The sequence below is a fragment of the Bufo gargarizans genome, chromosome 6 (assembly GCF_014858855.1).
Source record: "Bufo gargarizans isolate SCDJY-AF-19 chromosome 6, ASM1485885v1, whole genome shotgun sequence".
Lineage (NCBI taxonomy): Eukaryota > Metazoa > Chordata > Amphibia > Anura > Bufonidae > Bufo > Bufo gargarizans.
This window is the reverse complement of record NC_058085.1, coordinates 374,620,288-374,643,113: the sequence shown is the minus strand read 5'-3', so window position 1 is coordinate 374,643,113 and position 22,826 is coordinate 374,620,288. Positions and strand designations below refer to the sequence as shown.

Sequence of the window (22,826 nt, the reverse complement as noted above, 5' to 3'; positions counted from 1 at the left end):
GTGTTTGGAAATCTGTGTTCTTGCTGCCAAAAAAACTCCATTCAAGTGAACGGAACTGATTTTGCTGCGTGTGAAGGCGTCCTAAATCTCTCCGGGGTGAGTCTGGCAGCTTTCCTGCTACTGCTGGGATCTTACTGTACTGGCATTGATAAACTAGTCTAAGGCTGAGTTCACACTGCGTTTTTCCCATCTGTTTAACGTATACGTTTTTTTAGTGGACTGCAGGATACAAGAACACATTGTGCTGCGTTTTTGTATCCTTTTTTTTCTAACATATACGTCAAAGGGAGGCATAAAACGTGCTGTGAGCCCAGCCTTATGTGCAGCAGTGATCAGCCAAGCATGGATAATTGCAGAAATGCACTGTAGACATGTTCCGCACATTGCAAACTATGCCCATGTGTTACAGCCCAGGTCAGAGTAATACTGGAACACAGTACTAGCACGCCGAGAACTCTGTGGTATACCGTGCATAGCTTATTTTTTATATTTATGAATAAGTGGAGAGGTAAACGCCATCTACATTACAGCACTTATCATTTAATGTCTGCAAATATTTCTCATGATGGGCGTGAATAGCTTGCGTGCCCTCTTAAGGTCTTTCCTCCAGAATTTTGGAGTATTTTGAAGGAAAACTGGTAAAAACTGAGTGATCTCTATAGTAGACTCTGACTGTGCAATGCTCTGCGGAGCACCTCTCCTAGACACGAGTGGACCTATGAACACTATCTCTCTAATGACCAGTGTCTGAGCTGCACACATACCAAGCAGTGGCCCAAATATGTGTGTAATGGCTCTGGATGAACGCTCAGGACCTGCATTAGGATGGGGGTGGGGGGGGGGGGGGGGCACGTTCATGCATCTCTCAAGTACTGCCAGAATATTATTATTTTTTCATTATGACTAAAGACTGGGAGAAGGGATTTATTCAGGGAATGTGAATTCATTCATATAGATTTATAAAATACTTAAAAAAAATCTCATTTGATAATTTTTCTTTTTTTACATGGCATAAATATGTCTTAGTTTGATGGTTTTGTTTCTCCGCTGTTGCTGTGACACAGTATACTAAGATTGGTTTACTCTGCGCCAGAATATTGTGCTTGCGATGTTTTTCATTTATGCTAGATTTATGACCAATATGTATTTGGGTTGTTAAATGTATTTAAATCTGTGATGTCGTGAAGGGCAGATGTGCCACAAAAATCACTGTATGTGCCACAATGCTCCATAGGGCTTTATACTAATAGAATGTTACACCACTTTTGTGCTAGTATAGTTTTTGGCAAAATATGTTTTAAAAACTTGTTGTGAAATTTATCAAAACTGGTGCAATGGAAAACGGACTTGCCCATAGAAAGCAATCCGATTGATCCCTTCATTTTCCTAAGGAGCTCTGAAAAATTAAAGGTAGAGTCTGAATGGTTGTTATGGGCAACTGACAGTTTTCCTTTGCCTCAGTTTTGATAAATATCCTCCTAAGGCCTCGTGCCTCATGCACACGACCGTTCTGTTTTTTGCAGTCCGCAAACCGTGGATCTGCAAAAAACAGAAGCCCATTGTAGACGTGCCTATTCTTGTCTGCAAAACGGACAAGGATAGGACAGGCTATATTTCTTTTGCGGGGCCTCGGAACGGAGCAACGGATGCGGACAGCACACGGAGTGCAGTCCGCATCTTTTGCGGCCCTATTGAAGGGAATGGGTCCACACCCGAGCTGAAATAACTGCGGCTCGGATGCGGACCCGAAAAACGGTCGTGTGCAGGAGGCCTTAGACTACGACAAAACAAGGTGCAAAACAGGACTAGGCAAAAATTTGGCGTAAAAGTTGTCTAAAAAACCCTTGTGTCTAGCATGTCGTAAATAAAACAAAAGTGTGTCGCATACACTTGAGATATTTGGCGCAGCGAGCGTGCACCACAAATTCTGGCACAAATCAAGACATTTTCCAGGCGGAATGACATCTATATATCTCAATGTAAAAGTAAAGCTCTTGTTCTGATCACAATTGACTGTTCAGTCAGTGTAAACTCTGGCACCTTTATAACGGTATATCTGTATTCACTAAAGGGGTTGTCTCATCATAGACAATGGGGGCATATCGCCAGCGGTGGGACCCACATCTGTATAGAGGACAGAGCCCTGCAAGGTGGTGGCTGGAGGACTCCGGTCAGGCCACTACCAAGCCGGCTCCCAATAGAAGAGAATGGGAGCGTACCGAGCATGCGCGGCCCCCGCTCCCATTCATTTCTATGGAGCCGACAGAAATAGCCGAGCCAGCGCTCGGTTATTTTTGCCGTCCCCACGGAAAATGAATGGAGGGCGGCTGTGCATGAGCAGTGCGCCCTCCTTCACTTGCGGGGCTCTGTACTCGATATAGCCTATATCCTAGCGATATGCCCCCATTATCCATGATGAGACAACCCCTTTAACATGAACTACTTGTATTGCCCATGTAATAACTATTGTGGAGCATCTATTCTTATGACAGTGTGTTGTGCCATTCCTTTAATATTCCTGCTAGAAGTTATGAATTAAAGTGAATGAGTTCTCATGGAATAAGACAAATTCAAATACGTAAATATCACTTTATTATAAATATATTCCCAAATACCTTTTATTAGTAATAATGGCTTTGTCTGGGGAGCAATCATCAGGGAAAGCAAAATGGCCGCCGTCCTAATAGTGTGCACAAAACCTGTCCTAATCACACAGGAGGACAAGTTACTTGAGAGCACTGAGCTATAGAGCTGCCTCATCCTCCTCTCTGCTCTGCTTGTGAGGGATTATGATCCTGAATTCAGCTGATAAAATCTTCAGCTGAATATCTGTAGGAATGGAGATCATGAGAAGACATGAATTACAGAGGTGGGAATGTGGATAATGAGCAGCACTTGTATGCAGCCTCCATTACTACAGTCTGTCCTGTCTGTCCTCTGTGTACTTCATGTCTCCTCATGGACTCCATTCACACAGAGATTTAGCTGAAGATCTTTTCAGCTGTATTTAGGATCATAATCCCTGACAAGTAGAGAGGAGGACGAGGCAGCTTTTTAGCTCAGTGTTCTGCAGTAACTAGTCCTCCTGTGTGATTAGGACAGGTTTTGTGTGTACTGATAGGACGGCAGCCATTTTATTTCCCCTGATAATTGCTCCCCAGACAACATGAGCCATTAAAACTAATGAAAAGTATTTGGGAATATATTTGGAATAAAGTAATATTTAAGTATTTTAATGTTCTTAAATCCTGGAGAACCCCTTTAATTGCTGGCAATTTGCAATGAAGGTCCCAATGGGTGTTACCAGTTGGGGTGTGTCCCTCCACAGTGACACTGGCAGCACTGATTTGATAATGTCAGGCTGTGCAGAGACACATCCCTCATCTGGATCTTCATTGCAGACTAGTAATTCATTCATAACTTCTAGCAGGAATAATTAAAGAATGGCACAGCATTAGATGTCACAGTTATTACATGGGGAATGCAAGTAGTTACTGCAACAGACATGTCAGGAGAGGTGAGGGGTCCTCTTTAACCCCTACCCCGTATGCATTTTGGATCTTAGTGAGCAAACACTTTTTTTTTCAATTTTTTCATTGTCATGTTTCAAGAGCTATAACTTTTTTATTTTTCCATCTATGTATCCTTATAAGGGCTGATTTTTGGCGGGAAAAGTTGTAGTTTTTAATGGCACCCCTTTCGGGTTCACATAACTTACTGATTACCTTTTGTTAACTATTTCTGGGGGGATGGGAAAATGCAGCAATACTGTTAGAGTTTTAATGTGATACATTTTAGGTGATAATTTTTCTGCATAAATAACATGATGACTATATTCTCTGGGTCAGTACGATTACAGCAATGCCAAATACATATTATTTGTTATGTTTTACTACTTTGGTACAATTTTTACCCTTTTTTTAATAAAAAGAAAATGTTTTTGCATTGCCACCTCCCAAGACCTCCCAAGGGCCTTGATTTTTGCTGGATGACCTGTACTTTACATTGGCATCATTTTGAAGTACATAACACTTTTAGAGAACGTCATTTCGGACACGTCAACACCAAATATTTATTTTTGTGTTTTTTTCCTATAGAATATTTTTTTTTTAAAGGTATATTTTTTAACTTATTTAATATTTTTTTTAACCATTTACATTGCAGGTAGGCCTTGGGCCTTCACTAGGCTTTAGGCTTCCATGCAATGACATCGGCATTCTGCATTCTTATTTGCAGGGTACTGATAGGAGACCGAGGGGAGTTCCCTCCCTCTAAACCCCTTAGATGCTGTGGTCGCTATTAACTGTGGCATCTAAAGGGTTAAATGGCCCAGCTCTCGCGTGAGAACCGAGCCCCTGTTCTCCGCTGCATGGAATACCTGCGTATTTCTTCTTCTATGCAACGGTAGAAAGCCGAATCTCTAAGAATAAAGACCATTAATGACTGCCGTGGAAACCCGTAACTACGGTCATTATGGGGTTAAAGTACATTTTACCCCAATTGCATGTTTCCTTTTTTATTTACAACATCCTCTGTCTTGCATCTGTGGCTGTCCTGCTCCAATTTCAGATCCTTTCCATTATAACATTATTTTAGGGAGCCAGTATAAGAAAAGCTTGTCCCCAAAATGGTGCTCAGACAGTCCTGATGCACACCCCAGTATCTCAGGAGAGTTTGTCTATACATTTATGCATTTTTAAAGTTCAACAGAACTCGGTATTAGATTGTGTTGCTTTTGTTTTATAAGCTGTCATCCTTTGGAGTCTCAGCTTCTTTTCCAGCTGTTACAGATAGTTACATAGTTGCACACTGACATTGCATGGCAGTCATGATGGTGAAAATGATCACTCTTTTAAGTCAGATTAAAGCCCCCGGTGTCAACAAATTGAATGTGAGCTCTTTGTCCCTATGGTCATGTATGTCTGGTACGTCTCTATCCTTGTATCATAGCCTTAGTTTGCATTTTCTACAATAAGTGGTAAGATAAGATTTCAGAAAGTTGCAGTGTGGTGGGGTGAGTGCTCGCTGCTGGCTTTCTATTAGCGCAGGTGCAGCTTGTTTTTCAAATTTAATCGTCTCATCGCCTCCCTCACCAGCATTACTCACTTAATCCCAGAGTCTTGAGACTTTAGCACCACAGAATCCTAAACAAACTGTTCACACCCCTTAATACATTGAGTTAAAAACAGTTGTGAAACCAAGCAGTGAAAGGAGCGAACGAAATACAGAAGCCATTGGTACTTGACATAGAAAATGTCATTCTGGCTGGTGGTGACCACAATAGAACGAGGAGACAACAAGGCATTTCGGCTGCTAAAATTAGTCAACTTCGATCAGACGAACCGCATAAATATCCATCTACTGGTGCAAAACTTCTTCACTCTTTAGTTTACCAGCAGAGGACAACATTTTTACAACCACATTAAAAAATATATATATATTAATTTCACGGTTTTCTGAATTAAAAAAACCTTTATTAGGGAAATTCAATTTTTTTTAATTCTGTAACAGAATATTATTAAACTGTATATTTACACATTTTATTTTCCAGTGTATCCCAATTTCTGGAGACGAATCCTTTTCCTGTCAACGGCCCACTAGGCAGTGGAACAGCAAACCCTCTCCTGCCGTCCCCTGCCAGTCTACAGCTCGCTCAGCTGCAGGCTCAGCTCACCCTGCAAAGGCTAAAATTGGCGCACAGTGCAGTGACCAACAACACAGCTGCTACAGTCCTGAACCAAGTCCTCTCCAAGGTGGCTATGTCACAGCCACTGTTTAATCCACTGAGAAATGCTACCATGATCGGTGCACATGGACCAGCTGGAATGGCTTCTCTAGGCTCCACCATTCACAATGCCAGATTTCCTTCACCTGGATTGCCGTTTTCTGCTCAAAATCCAGTTATGCCACCAAAGCACTCTCAGAATCCAAACCAAAACTCTATGCATCCTTTTGGAAAATCCATGGGTGGAAACAGGCCTGATGGATTCCACCTTGGGCCTCAAGCAATCACTTCTGAGATGGATCAGTCTTCTTATCATGGCTTCGCTTGTGGGTCAGAAGAGGCATCGGATGCTTGTTACCCTTCTAAACATAATAACCAATCTGGATTTAAAAATCAGTATTTTGATAAACATGGGCCGCATCACTCCATGAGCACTAAAAAAGATGTCAGTCAGGGGGGTCAAGCCTTGCCATCAAACAACCAGTGGGAATCTTCTCGTCAGTGGCCATCACACAACCAGCATTATGAGGCCAGAAGTGACCTGTACAACCCAGAAGAGCCAACTCCTGATACTAAATTTAGCCCCTCAAATTCTCCAGCTTTCCACCGACATAACAACGGAAAAATCAACACATGTGTTTCGTCTCTGAAGAACCTAAAGCCACATGAACTGAATGATTTACATGGTATAACGCCTGTGCACCTACCACATACATGTATAGTGTGTGACAAAAAGATCTTCACCATAAAGGTAAGCAACTGTACAGCATGGGGCCCGTTATATGAAATAATAGATAATGATCCATGTTTAGCATTGCTATTAGGGAAAGGCACTTTGGAATGCATTATAAAGCAAAATATCCATCAGAAAATCCCGTTCATTTCCACGGGTTTTGAAATACGGCAATCGGCACATTTTTGTGTCAATTTATATTTCTAAATTTGTTTTGTCTTCATGGATTGAAAAATTGCTATGTGCTGCGTTTTTAATTCTGGTTGCAAAAAATAAGTTATTTTCTTTTTTTACGCTACTGAAGATCAGTGGAAGACTGGACTTGTAATGATCAGGTTTCCTTTTTTACGATTGTCTAGAAAAACATACACTGATTGGGGGAAGTTATTCTTTCTTCTGTGGATGAGATTTTATCTCCAGTAAAGTCCTGCAGCCGCCACAGACACTTTGTACAGAAGCAGCTGTTCGGTGTGGAGAGCAGTGACCTGGACTTGGGGCGCCTTCACACGCGGAAGATTTTGTTGTAGACATTTTCTAGGACTTAAAATCAGTTCCATTCACCTGAATGAGGCTTGAAGAAATCCATGTGCGTGCCGCCAAAGCAAACCTATTCAAAGAAATGAAATTTCTGCAACAAAATACTAAAAGGGGGGATCTTTTTAACTTGGCGTCCCCCTGATGTAACAGTCTGTGAGTGGGGCGTGAGAGAGGCAGTGAGCCGAGTCTGAGGCACGGCTTCACAGGCAGCCTGTCAGAATCCCGTAGACTACACTAGTATTCTATTGCAGTCTCTGGCACAAGTGGTCAGAAGATCGTTCAAGATTGTTTACTCCCCTAAGGGGACAAAAAATTGCAGTAAATAAGATTTATATTATAAAAAATAAACAAAAATATAAAAATAAAAAAATCACCTCCTTTTCCTAATTTTACATATACAAATAAGCTAAAAAAAAGTAAGCATAATTTGTATTGCCGTATCCAAAAATGTGTATTAAAATATAAAAATAATTTCCCTGCGCGGTGAATGCTGTAACAAAACAGCAATTGTTTTGATCACTTTGTCTCTGCCAAAAACTTGAATACAAAATGGTCAAAAAGTACCAATAAAAACAATCAAATGGTACCATGGACTAGAGCTCATCCCACAAAAAAACAAGCTCTCACACAGTTTGGTAAACAGAAATCTTAAAAAGTTATGGGTGTCCAAATATGGATGGCAATACAACAAAAAAAATTTAAAGCTTTTTATTTTTTAAGTACTAAAACATAATAAAAACAATATAAATTGGTGTTGCTGTAATTATACTGACCCACAGAAAATGCTTGTCATGTCACTCATAAAAACAAAACCTGTAAAATCAATATTTTTTCCTGTTTTTCAATACCAGATAAAAGTGATTTAACTGATGCTATTAAAAAATACAACTTTTCCCACAAAAAATAAGCCCTTACAAGGCCTCATGCACACAACTATGTGCCGGCCCTGCCCGTGCTGCAGACCGCAAATTGAGGTCTGCAATGCATGGGCACTGATCTGCATCCGACGGTCCACACTACAATAAGTAGTGCATGCACTACTTTTTTGCGGTGCGGAGGCACAGACAGAAAACCCATGGAAGCACTCTGTAGTGCTTCCATGTGCTTCCACTCTGTGCCCCCATTCCGCACCACACTGTACATTCCGGATTGCGGACCTATTCAAGTCAATGGGTTACGGCATGGAGCAGTCGTGTGCATGAGGCCTAAGGCTGGGTAAACAGAAAAGTAAAAAAAGTTATGGGTCTTGGAATGCAGGGAGGAGAAAACGAAAATGTCTTATTTTACACAAGCAATACGGAATGACCCAGGGTCTGTTCGGGGAAAAAACAATGGTTTTTCAGCATAGATACAGTTTATAAAGCGTTTTTCACACTCCTAAAGAGAAAATGAAGAATAAGCCCTCTTGCACATGAATGTTGTGTGCCGTGGCCGTATTGCGGCCCGCATATGGCGGGTCCGCGATACATGGGCACTCCGCATCACGGATGAGGACCCATTCACTTGAATGGGTCCACAATGACGGAAATGCGGAATGGAAGCATGGATCGGAACCCCACGGAAGCACTCCGTAGTGTTTCTGTCTGTGCCTCCGCACCGCAAAAAAATAGAACTCGTTCTATATTTTCTTGCGGTGCGGACAGATCACGGACCCATTCAAGTTGAATGGCGGTCCCCAATGCACGGAATGGATGCACAACGTTCGTGTGCAAGAGGCCTAACACTCAGCATCTCCTCGCAACCATCAGTGAAAAACACATTGCTTCCAGATGCCTTCCATTGGTCACGCACACTCCATTCCTTTCTATGCTATCTGTTCACAACACGCATCGCATCCAGACAGAAAACTTGCTTATGTGGAAGAAGTCTAAGGTCCCTTTCACACGAGCGAGTTTTCCGCGTGGGTGCAATGCGTGATGCGAACGCATTGAGCCTGCACTGAATCCGGACCCATACATTTCAATGGGGCTGTGTACATGAGCGTTGTTTTTCATGCATCAGTTCTGCGTTGCATGAAAATCGCAGCATGTTCTATATTCTGCGTTTTTCACACACCGCTGGCCCTATAGAAGTGAATGGGGCAGAGTGAAAAACGCATCTCATCCGCAAGCAAGTACGGATGCAATGCGTTTTTCACTGATGGTTGCTAAGAGATGTGGTTTGTAAACATTTCGTTTTTTATCATGCGTGTGAAAAACACATCAATGCGCATTTCACCCGCACAAAAAAAACGGAACCACTGAACGCAATCGCAGACAAGACTGACTGAAATTGCTTGCGAATTGGTGCAAGTTTTCCCGAACGCATCCGGACCTAATACCTATTGTTCGTGTGCAAGAGGCCTAAAGGTGGGAGAAGGGGGTGGGGAAGATCTGTGAGGCCTCATGCACAGGGCTGTTGTTCCGTGCACGGGCAACATGCGTGCGGCAGCCGGAACGGATCCGTCCGCACCGTAAAAATATAGCACATGTTCTGTTTTTTTGTGGTGCGGAGTCACGGACAGAAACACCACGGAAGCACTCCATAGTGCTTCCATGGGCTTCCGATCCATGCTTCCGTACCGCATCTCCCGAATTGCAGACCCATTCAAGTGGATGGGTCCACATTTGTAATGCTAGGAGCACATGGCCAGTGCCCGTGTATTGCGGACCCTCTGTATGCGGGCCGCAATACGGCCACGGCTGGGCAACGGCGTGTGCATGAGGGCTGAAGGAAAGCATACTTACCTGCTCTCGGTATCAAAACTGCAGTTTACATCCTGGGAATGCAGCTGAGGCCTGGGAGAAAACTAGCGGGGAGCCAGCACCAATAAGCAGGTAAGTATGCTTCCATTCACACGTCTGCCCAAGGGGGACCCCTTTAAGGGCTCATGCACACAACCGTATGCATTTTGCTGTCCGCAAAAAAGGATCCGCAAAAAATACGGGTGACATCCTTGTGCAGTCTGTATTTTTTGTGGAACTATCCTTGTCTGTAATGCGGACAAAAATAGGACATGTTCTGTTTTTTTGCAGAACAGAAATACGGACATACGAAAATGGAATGCACACGGAGTAACTTAAGTTTTTTGAAGACCCACTGAAATGAATGGTTCTGCATAATGTCCGCAAAAAAAAAAACTGAAAGAAAATACGTTTGTGTGCATGAGCCGTAAGAGGTTAAGCCCTCTACTCCAGAATTCTGGTTTCAAAAAGTTGCAAAGTAGGGCTTTGCAAGTTTTTGAGCTTATTTGCACAAATATTCTGCAACATTTTGCACTTTACACCACTCACTCCATTTTTGTGCACAAATTTCTTCAATGGAGACTTTTTCTCTCATAATAAATTCTCCCCAAAGAATGCTTGTGCAGGGAGATGAGAGGTGGACTGAAATTTGCTGTAGGATTTATTTCATGAATGATCTGATTTATTGTGGTTTAGAAACTGGGAAACAAGGTAACTTTTAACACATCTGTAAGGATGGGTTCGCACTAGCGTTATGCCATTTATAACGAAATATACCGGAATGGCCAGACGGAATGCAAAACGGAAGCCTTTAAGAGGCATTCCGTTTTGCTCCGTGCTGCTCCGTCTGTGGGCAAGCATAACGGCTCCGTCTTGTTTCCTGTCTACAGGATTTTTCTTTCCGTCCTGCATAACGGAAACCAGACGGATCCGTTATACTTGCCCACAGACTTCTATTAGGACAGAGAAAAACGGAATGGCTCTTAAAGGCTTCCGTTTTGCATTCCGTCTGGCCATTTAGTTATAAACGGAACCTAAAACGGAATGGCATAACGCTAGTGCGAACCCACCCTAAACAGCAGGACTGCAGTTACATGAAAAATACAAAAACAGGAACATATAACAAAGAAATCAATCTAAATCCATAATTGCATATTTTTTTACCTTTTCAGTGGATATTGTAATATTTTTTCATGCATTTGGGAGCAGCTATTTTAGTGTAAGACACGGACATGTTGTGGTGTTCCTCTCAGCGGTTTTTGTTTTTTTATGTCAAGAAATGCCGCAACTGGATGTTTACTGGGCTCTGCAAGGAATTCTGAAACACACTCTGGCGCTTTTCTCCCCATAGACCCCTATTGGTTTATTATATCTTAAAAATGCATGTGTAATATATGATCTTTGAATCACAAGTTTTTTAAATGTGATAAAGGCACTAAAAACACATGATAAATGCAGGCACTAAAACACTCCATTTTGCCACAATGCTATAAAAATGTTGTGAAAACGGCAGAAAAAAATTGTCATTTAAAAACAAGGCTGGTGTTTTTATATGCATTATTTTCAATGAAAAAAAGTCACAAGAAAGGTTGTGTGAAGAAAGCCAAAAAATAGGGTGGATTAATTATATCAACCTAGATCAACCACACACGTTTTCTGTTCCCTTATAAAAAATATATATTTGATACGCTTTCTTAAATTTGATCAATTGCTACATCTGTTGCCCCTAAGCCTTGCATATAACCTACTTTTAGTAAAACCATGTGATGTTTTACCCAGTGTCGGGTGACACCATTATATCTGACTGGAGAGCGTGTTTTTCGAGCTGTCATGTCTGTCAGCGATACATCTCATGTCATCTCTGTGTCCACTGAGACCAAGCGCTGAGTCTCTAGACGGTTAGTAGTTCTGATAATGGTCTGTATGTGCCGGTGTAGGGGTGATGCTATGTTCACATTAAAGTTTGGATTTCCAGGGTCTGTTTTTGATGTTTGATCAAAACTAAAAAGGAAATGTTGATTGGTATTAATGCGATTCTAAGAACTGATACAAATATTCATTAGGCTACATGCACAGGACCGTATATGTTTTGACGTTCCGTATGGCATCCGTTTTTTTGGCGGATCCGTTTTTTTGGCGGATCCATTGTAATAATGCCTATCCTTGTCCGCAAACTAGAAAAAAATTGGACATGCACAATTTTTTGGTGGAGCAACGGAACGGACATACTGATGCGGACAGCACACAGTGTGCTGCCCGCGTTTTTTGCGGACCCATTGAAATGAATGGGTCCGCATCCTATCCGCAAAAAAAACCGGAGTTGACACGGAAACAAAATACGGTCGTGTGCATGAAGCCTTCTCCTGTATCAGTCAGGATCTGTTTTATTTTAAATATAAATCTAGATCCAAAAAACGGATTGAAAAACTAAACCAAAGAGACGACACTATATATATTAGTTTAGATAACATGGCTCCTTACCATACCACTCCCATTATCAATATGAAGAAAACAAAAGACACGTGTCTGAACATATCCTGAAATGGAAAAAAATGACTTATTGTCATAAAAATTTTTACTTTTTACGTTAAACATGTGTAAGATTTGGTGGTGTCTTTATTGTGCCCTGTTTTGAATTAAAAACCGGTTTTAAATCTTGCAGCTTTTCGCACTGGCCGCTAAGCTTCTGGCTATGTCAGCAATAATTTGGCCTAACTCCCCCATACGCATACGCGTTCGTATGGCACGGACCATGCCCACAACACTCACCCCCATTACAGTTATGGGGGAATTTACTGACTGGCTTTTCATACGCTGGTCCTAATGAAAAATATGCTGGTGTAAGATTCACTAAATTTATTAGGAAAAGTTCAATTGTGTGTGTAAACAGACAAAAAGTCACTAATATTTATATAAAACACAACTTTTTGGTGCCACTATTCTAGACCAGGGGGTTTGTTAAATTCCCCCCAAATGAGCGCTTTTCTGATTTAGGTTCCTTATGTCGAGGAGGCAAAGCAAACAGTAAAGGGAATCTCTAGAGCTGCTGCGGACAGCTCAGATAATATTGCTGTTTCTATAATAATGAAAAGAAACCTATACAAGTGAAAACGGATCAGAGAAAGAGTGTTTCACATCCCGTTTAAGCATTATAATTCCTGTGCCGACTTGTGCGCTTGTGATATAGGGCGCCCAGTTCTTCACATAATAATTTCCCAGCACTCGGCCAGCAAGATATGTCAGACCTTGGAGTATCGTTGTTATAATCCAGGGGTGTTGACATTCAGGAGCAACTGTTATATGAAGCGACCAATGTCAGTCTGACCCTGGTCTAACCCCACGTTGGCACATCTTAGGCATGCTTCATTAGTTCTCATGTAATCAGGATGCCTCTCTAGGATCACAAGGGTCCATGTCATTTTATAAACTTGGCTTTCTTCCCACAAATTCCAGCAAATGGTACTTGGTACCTTGGGAAATTAGCCGGGCTAGCAGCCAGCAGGTGAGCCTGGAGGATTTCTGTAAGTATTCTATTTCAACATTTAAAATTTTTTTTTTTTTACTTCCAACAGATTTTAAATCCACAGCATGACAATTAACATTGCAGGTTTTCACTATGGACTTCGGGGGAGATTTTTTAAACTGGTGTAAAGTAGAACTGGCCTAGTTGCCTATAGCAACCAATCAGATTCCACCTTTCATTTTCCAAAGGAGCTGTGAAAAATTAAAGGTGGAATCTGATTGGTTGCTATGGACAACTAAGCCAGTCCTATTTTTCACTAGTTTGATAAATCTCCTCCTTCATTCTTTGCAATGCATAGCATGAAATCCATGGCAAATCTGCAGCAAAATCTTTAAAATACAGATATTCGTGTAGACATACGTTACCAAAATGAATCAACTGGTTGCCATTTTTTGCACATTTAAGGCCTCATGCACATGAACGTATTCTCTTTCTGTGTCCGTTCCGTATACAGAACCATAAATTTTAATGGGTCTGCAAAAAAAAAAACAGAAGTTACTCCGTGTGCATTCCGTTTCCGTATGTCCGTATTTCCGTTCCGCAAAAATATAGAACATGTCCTATTATTGTCGGCATTACGGACAAGGATAGTACTGTTCTATTAGGGGCCAGCTGTTCCGTTCCGCAAAATACGGAATGCACACGGACGTCATCCTTATTTTTTACGGATCCGTTTTATTGCAGACCACAAAATACAAACAGTCGTGTGCATGAGGCCTAAGTCTGACACTATTCAGTTTGTCAAATTTCACATTGACCAGATTTACAAGTGGAAGATTGTGGGTGTTACAAAGTACATTATGTGTTCCTAATTGACATGCACCCATACAGTATTTTTGAATACATTTATGAATTGGATACCAATGGAAAAAAAATAAAAAGTTATCAAACTGACACAATATAAATATAGTAGAAACGAAAAGAAAGGACACTTGACTTTCTCGGTCGAACGTATGGACAGTAGGAGGCGCACTATCACAACTAGGTAATTTGCAGGTGTGTCAGCGTTCTCCTCGTGCTGCTGATACGCCAGCCGTGCCGCCCGCACCGCTGACACAAGGTTTTTATTAACGATCAAAAAACCTCCGACTTGATAAAGGCGTCAGAAGTACCCCGAAACGCGTTGTCTAATAAATAAACCTAAAAAAGTTGCAAATTACCTAGTTGTTATAGTGCGCCTCCTACTGTCCCTACGTTCGACTAAGTCAAGCGTCCTTTCTTTTCGTTTCTACTGTCTGACCCGAGTGGTGGGGTGGCTCCCACCCAAGGGATTTGGACATATCTGGGCTGCACCAACTGTGAACCATCTACATAAAACCTCCACTGTGGTTGCACCCAATTAGGTGCAACCTGAATAGGTGAGCATACCTAGAAAACTTCTTATAGTGGATTATCCACTTATTTAATATACTCACCCTATGAGCGCCTCTCTCTACCCTCTGGCCATTATTTACAATATAAATATTTCACACTTTTAAAAACATAAAACCATGTACACCAATGTCCATCAACAAATAAATGATCAGGGCACATTTTTATGCTTGAATAGCCTTCTAAACTCTACACGACTTCCACCTAAAACATAAAATGGACCATATATCAGACTATACCACTGGGATTTTAGGAAGTCACTAAAGTTGTATTAGGTGTTGGATTAGAATAGCAGGTCAACACCAAATGGGCCGGTTACATCATATCTGGTGTCACTTATATAACTATATAACTATGTCAAATAAATAAAGTTATGGTCGTCAGTAGGAAAGACACGGAGTGTGAGCCCTAACTGGAACCCTGCCCGCTTTCCCTGCCTACTTGCAATGCAAGCCCTAGGCGGAAAGTCCACAACTGGTCGACATTCCCTACTCTACTAAGGTGCAAGACAGATGAAATGCAGAGACAAAACCACACAAAAACAGAGCCGTACAGGAATAGATCAGAACCAGGAGGACGATACAATACCAAATCGAGAGACAGAGGGTAGTCAAAAGGCCAAGCCGAAATCAGAACCAGACGAAAAAGACAGTATCAAAAACACAAGGCAGAGAGTGGTCAAAAGCCAGCTGAGGTCAATAATATAAGCAATCCAAATGCATAGACAGAACTGGAATCGGGAGCACAGCTGGGGAGTCGCAGACTATCACTGGCACTGGTATAAGGCCAGAAAGGGGTTTAAGTAGAGCACTGAATCCCAGAATTAGAACCTGATAGATCCATGACTCAGCACTCCATTAGTCAGACCACTAGCACGCAGGAATAGATCAGCTGAGCAAACGCACTGCTAGTCTCCTCCAGCACATGCCCACTGTGGGGAGAAAGAGCATTGCAACCTGTTGCTAAGGGCACTGTCGCGTCACTGGGGGTGTGGCTATGGAGCTTGTCATGGGGGGCGTGGCCCGGCAGTGCGTCTCACCTGGCGTCACCGCGCTGAAGCCAGAGACCATAGCGAAGGAGCCCGGAAAGGTAGGTTTATACATGTGTGTGTGTGTGTGTGTGTGTGTGTAAGAAAGACATAGCTGACCAGAAGCGGGTGAGGAAGAAGTAGAACAAAGTAATTACAGGAATGGATGCACTGCAGTACCAAGAGAGACTTAAAGGGGTTCTCTGGGAATTAATAAAATACATTTACTGAAAATACGTAAATATTACTTTATAAGGCTGGGTTCACATCATGTTTTTGTCATACGTTTAACGTATACAAAAAACATTTACCTGCCTATGACAGATGCTATGCAGTGGCACAACTCAGAGCTAAAGAGCTGCCTCATCCTACTCCTCTTTGCTCTGCTTGTCAGGGATTATGATCCTAAATACGGTTGATAAGATCTTCAGCTGAATCTCTGTAGGAATGGAGTCCATGAGGAGAAATGAGGTACAGACAGGACGGACTGCATACGAGTGCTGCTGCTTATTATTCACACCCCTACCCTCCTCTCTGGCCTAAAAGGGTTGTTCAGGATTAAAAGACCATGGCTACTTTTTTCTAGAAACAGCATCTCTCCATGGGTTGTGTCTGGCCTTGCAGCTTAATTACACTGAAGTGAATAGGGATGAGCGGCGATATAATACACAACCTGTGGACAGGTCTGCTGCTGTTTTTGAAAGAAAGTAGCCATGTTTTTCTAATCCTGGACAACTCACTTAAAGTGGTTGTCCTACAAAAAATAATGTACAGTTTTCACTGGATCTGAATACTTTTGTAATTGCATGTAATTAAAAATTTAGCAGAGCCACTGAGTTATTCAATAAAATGTATCTTTATAGCATAGCGCCACCTATTGTTTTTTTTATTTTTTATTTCTTTGTCCTACTCACTGATATGGCTGCACATGCTCAGTTTCATCCTTCAACTGCCTCCAGAGTTGTGATAGGGAGAGCTGAGACATGCCTCCTGAGCTGTGATAGGGAGAGCTGAGACACGCCTCCTGAGCTGTGATCGGGAGAGCTGAGACACGCCCCCTGAGCTGTGATAGGGAGAGCTGAGACACGCCTCCTGATCTGTGATAGGGAGAGCTGAGACACGCCTCCTGATCTGTGATAGGGAGAGCTGAGACACGCCTCCTGAGCTGTGATGGGGAGAGCTGAGACATGCCTCCTGAGCTGTGATAGGGAGAGCTGAGACACGCCTCCTGAGCTGTGATAGGAAGAGCTGAGACACGCCTCCTGAGCTGTGATAGGGAGAGCTGAGACACGCCTCCTGAGCTGTGATAGGGAGAGCTGAGACGCTCCCCTTGAGCTTTCAGCTTGATATAAATCTAGCAATAAATGTGAAGCAGAGCAATAAATGTGAAGATCTCTGGATCCATGTGAGGTAAAGGGCTGGTTCTAGGGCTATGATGTCTGATTTTCATTTTTTACATTAGTCATGGGATAACCCCTTTAAAGTAGGACTAATAGAAACTAATTGAATTTTTATTCTCTGACCTGTTAAAAAGGTACATTATGAAGACTGTAGTGGAGGCAATCTCATTACCAGAGTCTATATTTGTGAGTTATACCCTCCCTTCTGATCCTCAGCTGTGTCATGTGACAGACACTCAGATCTCCAAATGACACAGGACAGGAAGCCAGTTATTTCTCTATTCATTCCTATGAGGCCAACATTGAGGCTCCCATAGGAATACATAGAGAAACTGGTGTCCTGATCACACATAAGATGCTGTTTTATTTTGAAAGTCAGAGTGCTGGTCACATGACACAGCTGAGGATCAGAAGGGAGGTGATAACTCATATATACAGTCACTGGTAAGAAGATTACCTTCACTACAGATTACATCATGTACCTTTCTAACAGGTGACAGAATAAACATTTTTGTGGTAGTGCTTCTCCAATGATTATTGCAAAACAACTGAGCTTTACTGATAATGCAGCAGCCAATGGGCACATGGTTTTGAAGTTAAAATCTCAGTTTTACCTGAACTATTGTCCCTTTATTGGACGTTGAGGTGAGAGCAAATTTGGAAGCGTCACCATCTCAACCCTATTTCAGCTTTATCTAAAATAGAAACTTCCAATCACCACCTGCCGATGAGATGTCCCAAATTTAGTCTTCTATATAAATGTCATATTTGGCTGTTTTGCCATCCAAATTAATGTAAACTTGTGTATTTTTTAATTTCTCTCTGCAGGACTGGGACCTGCACATTAAGGGCAGGATGCATATTCAGAATGTGATGGGTTACTCTGAAAGGTAGGCGTGCAAACGATGTAGGTCATATCCTAGAAATGCCATTACAAAGCTAACTGGAGTCTTCTCTTATTTTTTTTAGCGCTGGTATAAACTGTGCTCCGAGCTCTTCCGATGGGGTATTACCCGCTTCTCTAAATCCAGACTTTCACAACATGAATAACGAAGGTGAGAGACACTCTGTCCTAGAAGCAGGGTAATCTATTACTTGACAAAGTTTGACACTTGGCTCAGAAATGCATCCAAGTGTATTAAACATGAACGCCAGATCAGACTGTAACACATGGCAAAACTATTTAACCTTATCAAATATTTCGGTGTGAGCCCAGCTCTCCAGACTACATAAACATAAGAGGTTGGCAGTATCTGCCCTTACCAGAGATTATTCATCTGGTTCAAGCTACAAGGAAATTACATTGAGCGTGACTCAATAACCTTGACCAGAGAGTAACCTCAGGTACTGAATATTGATAACCGAGTATAGTGAAGATGAGCAAGTGAGAATATGAATCCTATACATCATCCAGAAGGATTGTTACAGTATATCATGCTTCTCTATAGGTGACGCCACACATCAACAGCTTTCCCTAATATATTCATATTCTCAGAGTTGCACCATTTACAAGTAAGAGTCCACCTGACCGTGGAGAGTTCAGATTGTATAATTTGCCTATGCAAATCCTTGCACTGAAGCATTATACTATAATAAAAATCTAATAGGGAATTGCTGTTTTTGCAGTTCCCTAATAAATGAATACAATAAATAGACATCATTACTTAAGCAACTACTTCCAAAAAGGAAAGAGAGGTTATAGTTAAAGGGGTTTCTGAGACTTTTATACTGATAACTTATCCTTTCTATAGGTCGTCAGTGTCTGATCGGTGGGGGTCCAATATCCGACACCCCACTGATCAGCTGTTTGACAAGGCACTGGCAATTTCAGTAGCACTGCTGCCTTCTCTCAGCTCACCAAGCACAACGCAGGTCACATCAATGGGGCTGAGCTTTGCCTAAGCCATTTGACTGATGACCGTTGGTGCCTTATCAAACAGCTGATCAGCGATGTTGGACCCCCACAGATCAGATACTGATGACCTATCCAGAAGACAGATCATCAGTATAAAAGTCTCAGAAAACCCCTTTAAAGTATATATATTGTAGGAAGGCACAAGGGACCATCGTTGATGGTGGATATGTGTCACCAAGGTTCCTGGCCTCGATAAAGCAAGAACCAGTATTTCAGGTGTCAGCAGCAGTAGGTGGTTGACACTTTATTAATTAATATAGCTGTGAATAGCTGATTTAGGACGGCTCTTACTGGGAGTAGTCATAGTGCTGAGTGGGCCGGGTCTTGACTGGCCTTGACTGTGTGGGCCGGGTCTTGACTGGCCTACAAAAAACAGGCAGCAGTGTCAGGTGGGGGTGATGACTTCTCTGACAGTCTGAGCTGGAGTTGCTGTGCCTGAAAGACTGAGGACAAAGCGAGGTCCACATACACCCCGTGGGGTGACTGTACTGTGCAAAACCATAGCTGTGTGATTCTATAGATACGGGACTTTATTGTTTCTTTAACGCTGGCTGGAGCAAGCCTGTCACTGCCGATTACTGCCTGAATGTTTTATCAAGAATAAAAGACAACCGTTGCTTTGCTTTCACCGCTAAAAAGGCTGCTGCTGTGTTCTTATCTGAAGGCTACCATTGGAGCAGATCCCTACTATCTATATATATCTATATATATATATACAGTACAGACGAAAAGTTTGGACACACCTTCTCATTCAAAGAGTTTTCTTTATTTTCATGACTATGAAAATTGTAGATTCACACTGAAGGCATCAAAACTATGAATTAACACATGTGGAATTATATGCATAACAAAAAAGTGTGAAACAAAAAATATGTCATATTCTAGGTTCTTCAAAGTAGCCACCTTTTGCTTTGATTACTGCTTTGCACACTCTTGGCATTCTCTTGATGAGCTTCAAGAGGTAGTCACCTGAAATGGTCTTCACTTCACAGGTGTGCCCTGTCAGGTTTAATAAGTGGGATTTCTTGCCTTATAAATGGGGTTGGGACCATCAGTTGCGTTGTGGAGAAGTCAGGTGGATACACAGCTGATAGTCCTACTAAATAGACTGTTAGAATTTGTATTATGGCAAGAAAAAAGCAGCTAAGTAAAGAAAAACAAGTGGCCATCATTACTTTAAGAAATGAAGGTCAGTCAGTCCGAAAAATTGGGAAAACTTTGAAAGTGTCCCCAAGTGCAGTCACAAAAACCATCAAGCGCTACAAAGAAACTGGCTCACATGCGGACCGCCCCAGGAAAGGAAGACCAAGAGTCAACTCTGCTGCGTAGGATAAGTTCATCCGAGTCACCAGCCTCAGAAATCGCTGAGAACACACATCTCTAGAACAACTGTTAAGAGGAGACTGTGTGAATCAGGCCTTCATGGTAGAATATCTACTAGGAAACCACTGCTAAGGACAGGCAACAAGCAGAAGAGACTTGTTTGGGCTAAAGAACACAAGGAATGGACATTAGACCAGTGGAAATCTGTGCTTTGGTCTGATGAGTCCAAATTTGAGATCTTTGGTTCCAACCACCGTGTCTTTGTGCGACACAGAAAAGGTGAACGGATGGACTCTACATGCCTGGTTCCCACCATGAAGCATGGAGGAGGAGGTGTGATGGTGTGGGGGTGCTTTGCTGGTGACACTGTTGGGGATTTATTCAAAATTGAAGGCATACTAAACCAGCATGGCTACCACAGCATCTTGCAGCAGCATGCTATTCCATACGGTTTGCGTTTAGTTGGACCATCATTTATTTTTCAACAGGACAATGACCCCAAACACACCTCCAGGCTGTGTAAGGGCTATTTGACCATGAAGGAGAGTGATGGGGTGCTGCGCCAGATGACCTGGCCTCCACAGTCACCGGACCTGAACCCAATCGAGATGGTTTGGGGTGAGCTGGACCGCAGAGTAAAGGCAAAAGGGCCAACAAGTGCTAAGCATCTCTGGGAACTCCTTCAAGACTGTTGGAAGACCATTTCAGGTGAATACCTCTTGAAGCTCATCAAGAGAATGCCAAGAGTGTGCAAAGCAGTAATCAAAGCAAAAGGTGGCTACTTTGAAGAACCTAGAATATGACATATTTTCAGTTGTTTCACACTTTTTTGTTATGTATATAATTCCACATGTGTTAATTCATAGTTTTGATGCCTTCAGTGTGAATCTACAATTTTCATAGTCAAGAAAATAAAGAAAACTCTTTGAATGAGAAGGTGTGTCCAAACTTTTGGTCTGTACTATATATCTCCATAAAGAGGTAGCAACTTCATTTTTCTCATACAGACCTCCAGATCCTCCTATTCCCTTCAAACAGCCAAAGGACAATATTATAACATTTTGTGCACCTGAACCTACCACATAAAAAATCATCCTTGTTGAGCTCCCCCTAGTGGTTGTATCAGGGGACCTGGAGCTCTGTATTGGAAAAACCCTAACCTTTGAAAAGATATGTGTCACAGTCCATCAGGTGACTGATGTCAGAAAATCAAGAAGATTGGCATGGAGGAATCTAACAGCCTCCTTGATTTCTCTTGATTCAGTGTTGATAGGGTTAATGGCTACTTCCCTTTTCTCAGCTGTTGCTCAGTGGTCATCACTTCTACTCTTTATAGTCTCTCCCCACCCTTCTGACTATACGGTTGATAGCTTCATTTGGGTTTGGCTGAGCTTGTGTAAGATCCTCTTTGGTGTTCCTGTTCTTCCATCTGTACAGAAGTTAAGTGTCGCGCTTGTTTGTATTTGTTATATTCCCTGTTGTTGTATCTGGGCCTGAGACAGACTTCTATTCATCCATCCGGGGAGGAATGGGTTGTCTCTAGTCCTATACTTATTCCAGGGCCTTATAGGGAAATCAGGGCCTAGGTATCCTGCTTATGAATATTCCTACCTTCAAGGTCTATTCATATTGATAGGTAGTCAGGGCCCGGATTAGGGTTGTCTAGGAGGTGACCTGTTTCTTTGCTAGTTTCCAGGTCCAGTTACTGTTCCCTTTCCCTCCTGTGTTCAGTGTGGAGTCCCCCCCACACACACACTGATCGTGACAATATGAGATTAATCAGCACAGGGATTTTGAGACCGAAAAAGTCAAAGCTTGCCACACACCCCTAGAACCAGGATCTCAGTCTGTAAACAGTATTATACACCTGCTGAGACCTCTAATAATACCCCGATGCAATATCCACTTGCAACTAGAGAAGGAAAACTGCAATGGAATGAAATGTATAGAGCAATAGATAGCTTTACTTCAATGTTTGATCCATTTTTGCATTTGTCAGGATTGTACCATAAGTAGAACGTGTGGTAAATTTTCTAATTTTAAATGTTTGGGCTTATTCGCACATGTTTTTGTTAACTAAAATTGCAACAAAAAAGCATTTTCACCAAAAGTTGTGAATATACCTTCATTTATAGCTATAATTTTCATTTGCCTAGGCTTTGCATCGGACATTGATCATCTCTATGTCCCTGCTGCACCAGCTGCCTCATTCCTCCCATCTGGAGCTCCCTTCTCTGGACCACCCATTGGTGCAAAGGTAAAGTAATTAGTCTGCTACATTAGCTGCCTGGGTGGTGAATGTTCTCAGTGCTTCTGTGTGACTTCCACACGTGTTTTACAAATTTGGGATTATTTACAAAAGGGTAGAATAATGCAGCAGCCATGGTATGACTGCTGGTCTGTCCAGGATAACAGGTGTCCCCAGAAAGGAACTTGCACAACTGCTGCAGTCCAGACTTGTAAACTGTCTGCAAAAAGAAGGCTTATAAATAGTGTTGAGCGAACTTGTGGTTTAAGTTCGGCATCTAAAGTTCGGCTTCGGGTTATCG

The 22,826-nt window shown here is 42.1% G+C and overlaps 1 protein-coding gene across 1 annotated transcript in view; it reads left to right on the top strand.

The window, feature by feature from the left end:
- RBM20 (RNA binding motif protein 20) overlaps positions 1–22,826 on the top strand; it is a 218,507-nt gene that overhangs the window by 134,811 nt on the left and 60,870 nt on the right. Inside the window, exons 2-5 of the mRNA XM_044299840.1 lie at positions 5,552–6,476; positions 17,868–17,929; positions 18,009–18,094; positions 22,434–22,534. Coding sequence (XP_044155775.1) covers positions 5,552–6,476; positions 17,868–17,929; positions 18,009–18,094; positions 22,434–22,534 — 1,174 coding nt within the window. The remainder of the gene's footprint in view (positions 1–5,551; positions 6,477–17,867; positions 17,930–18,008; positions 18,095–22,433; positions 22,535–22,826) is intronic.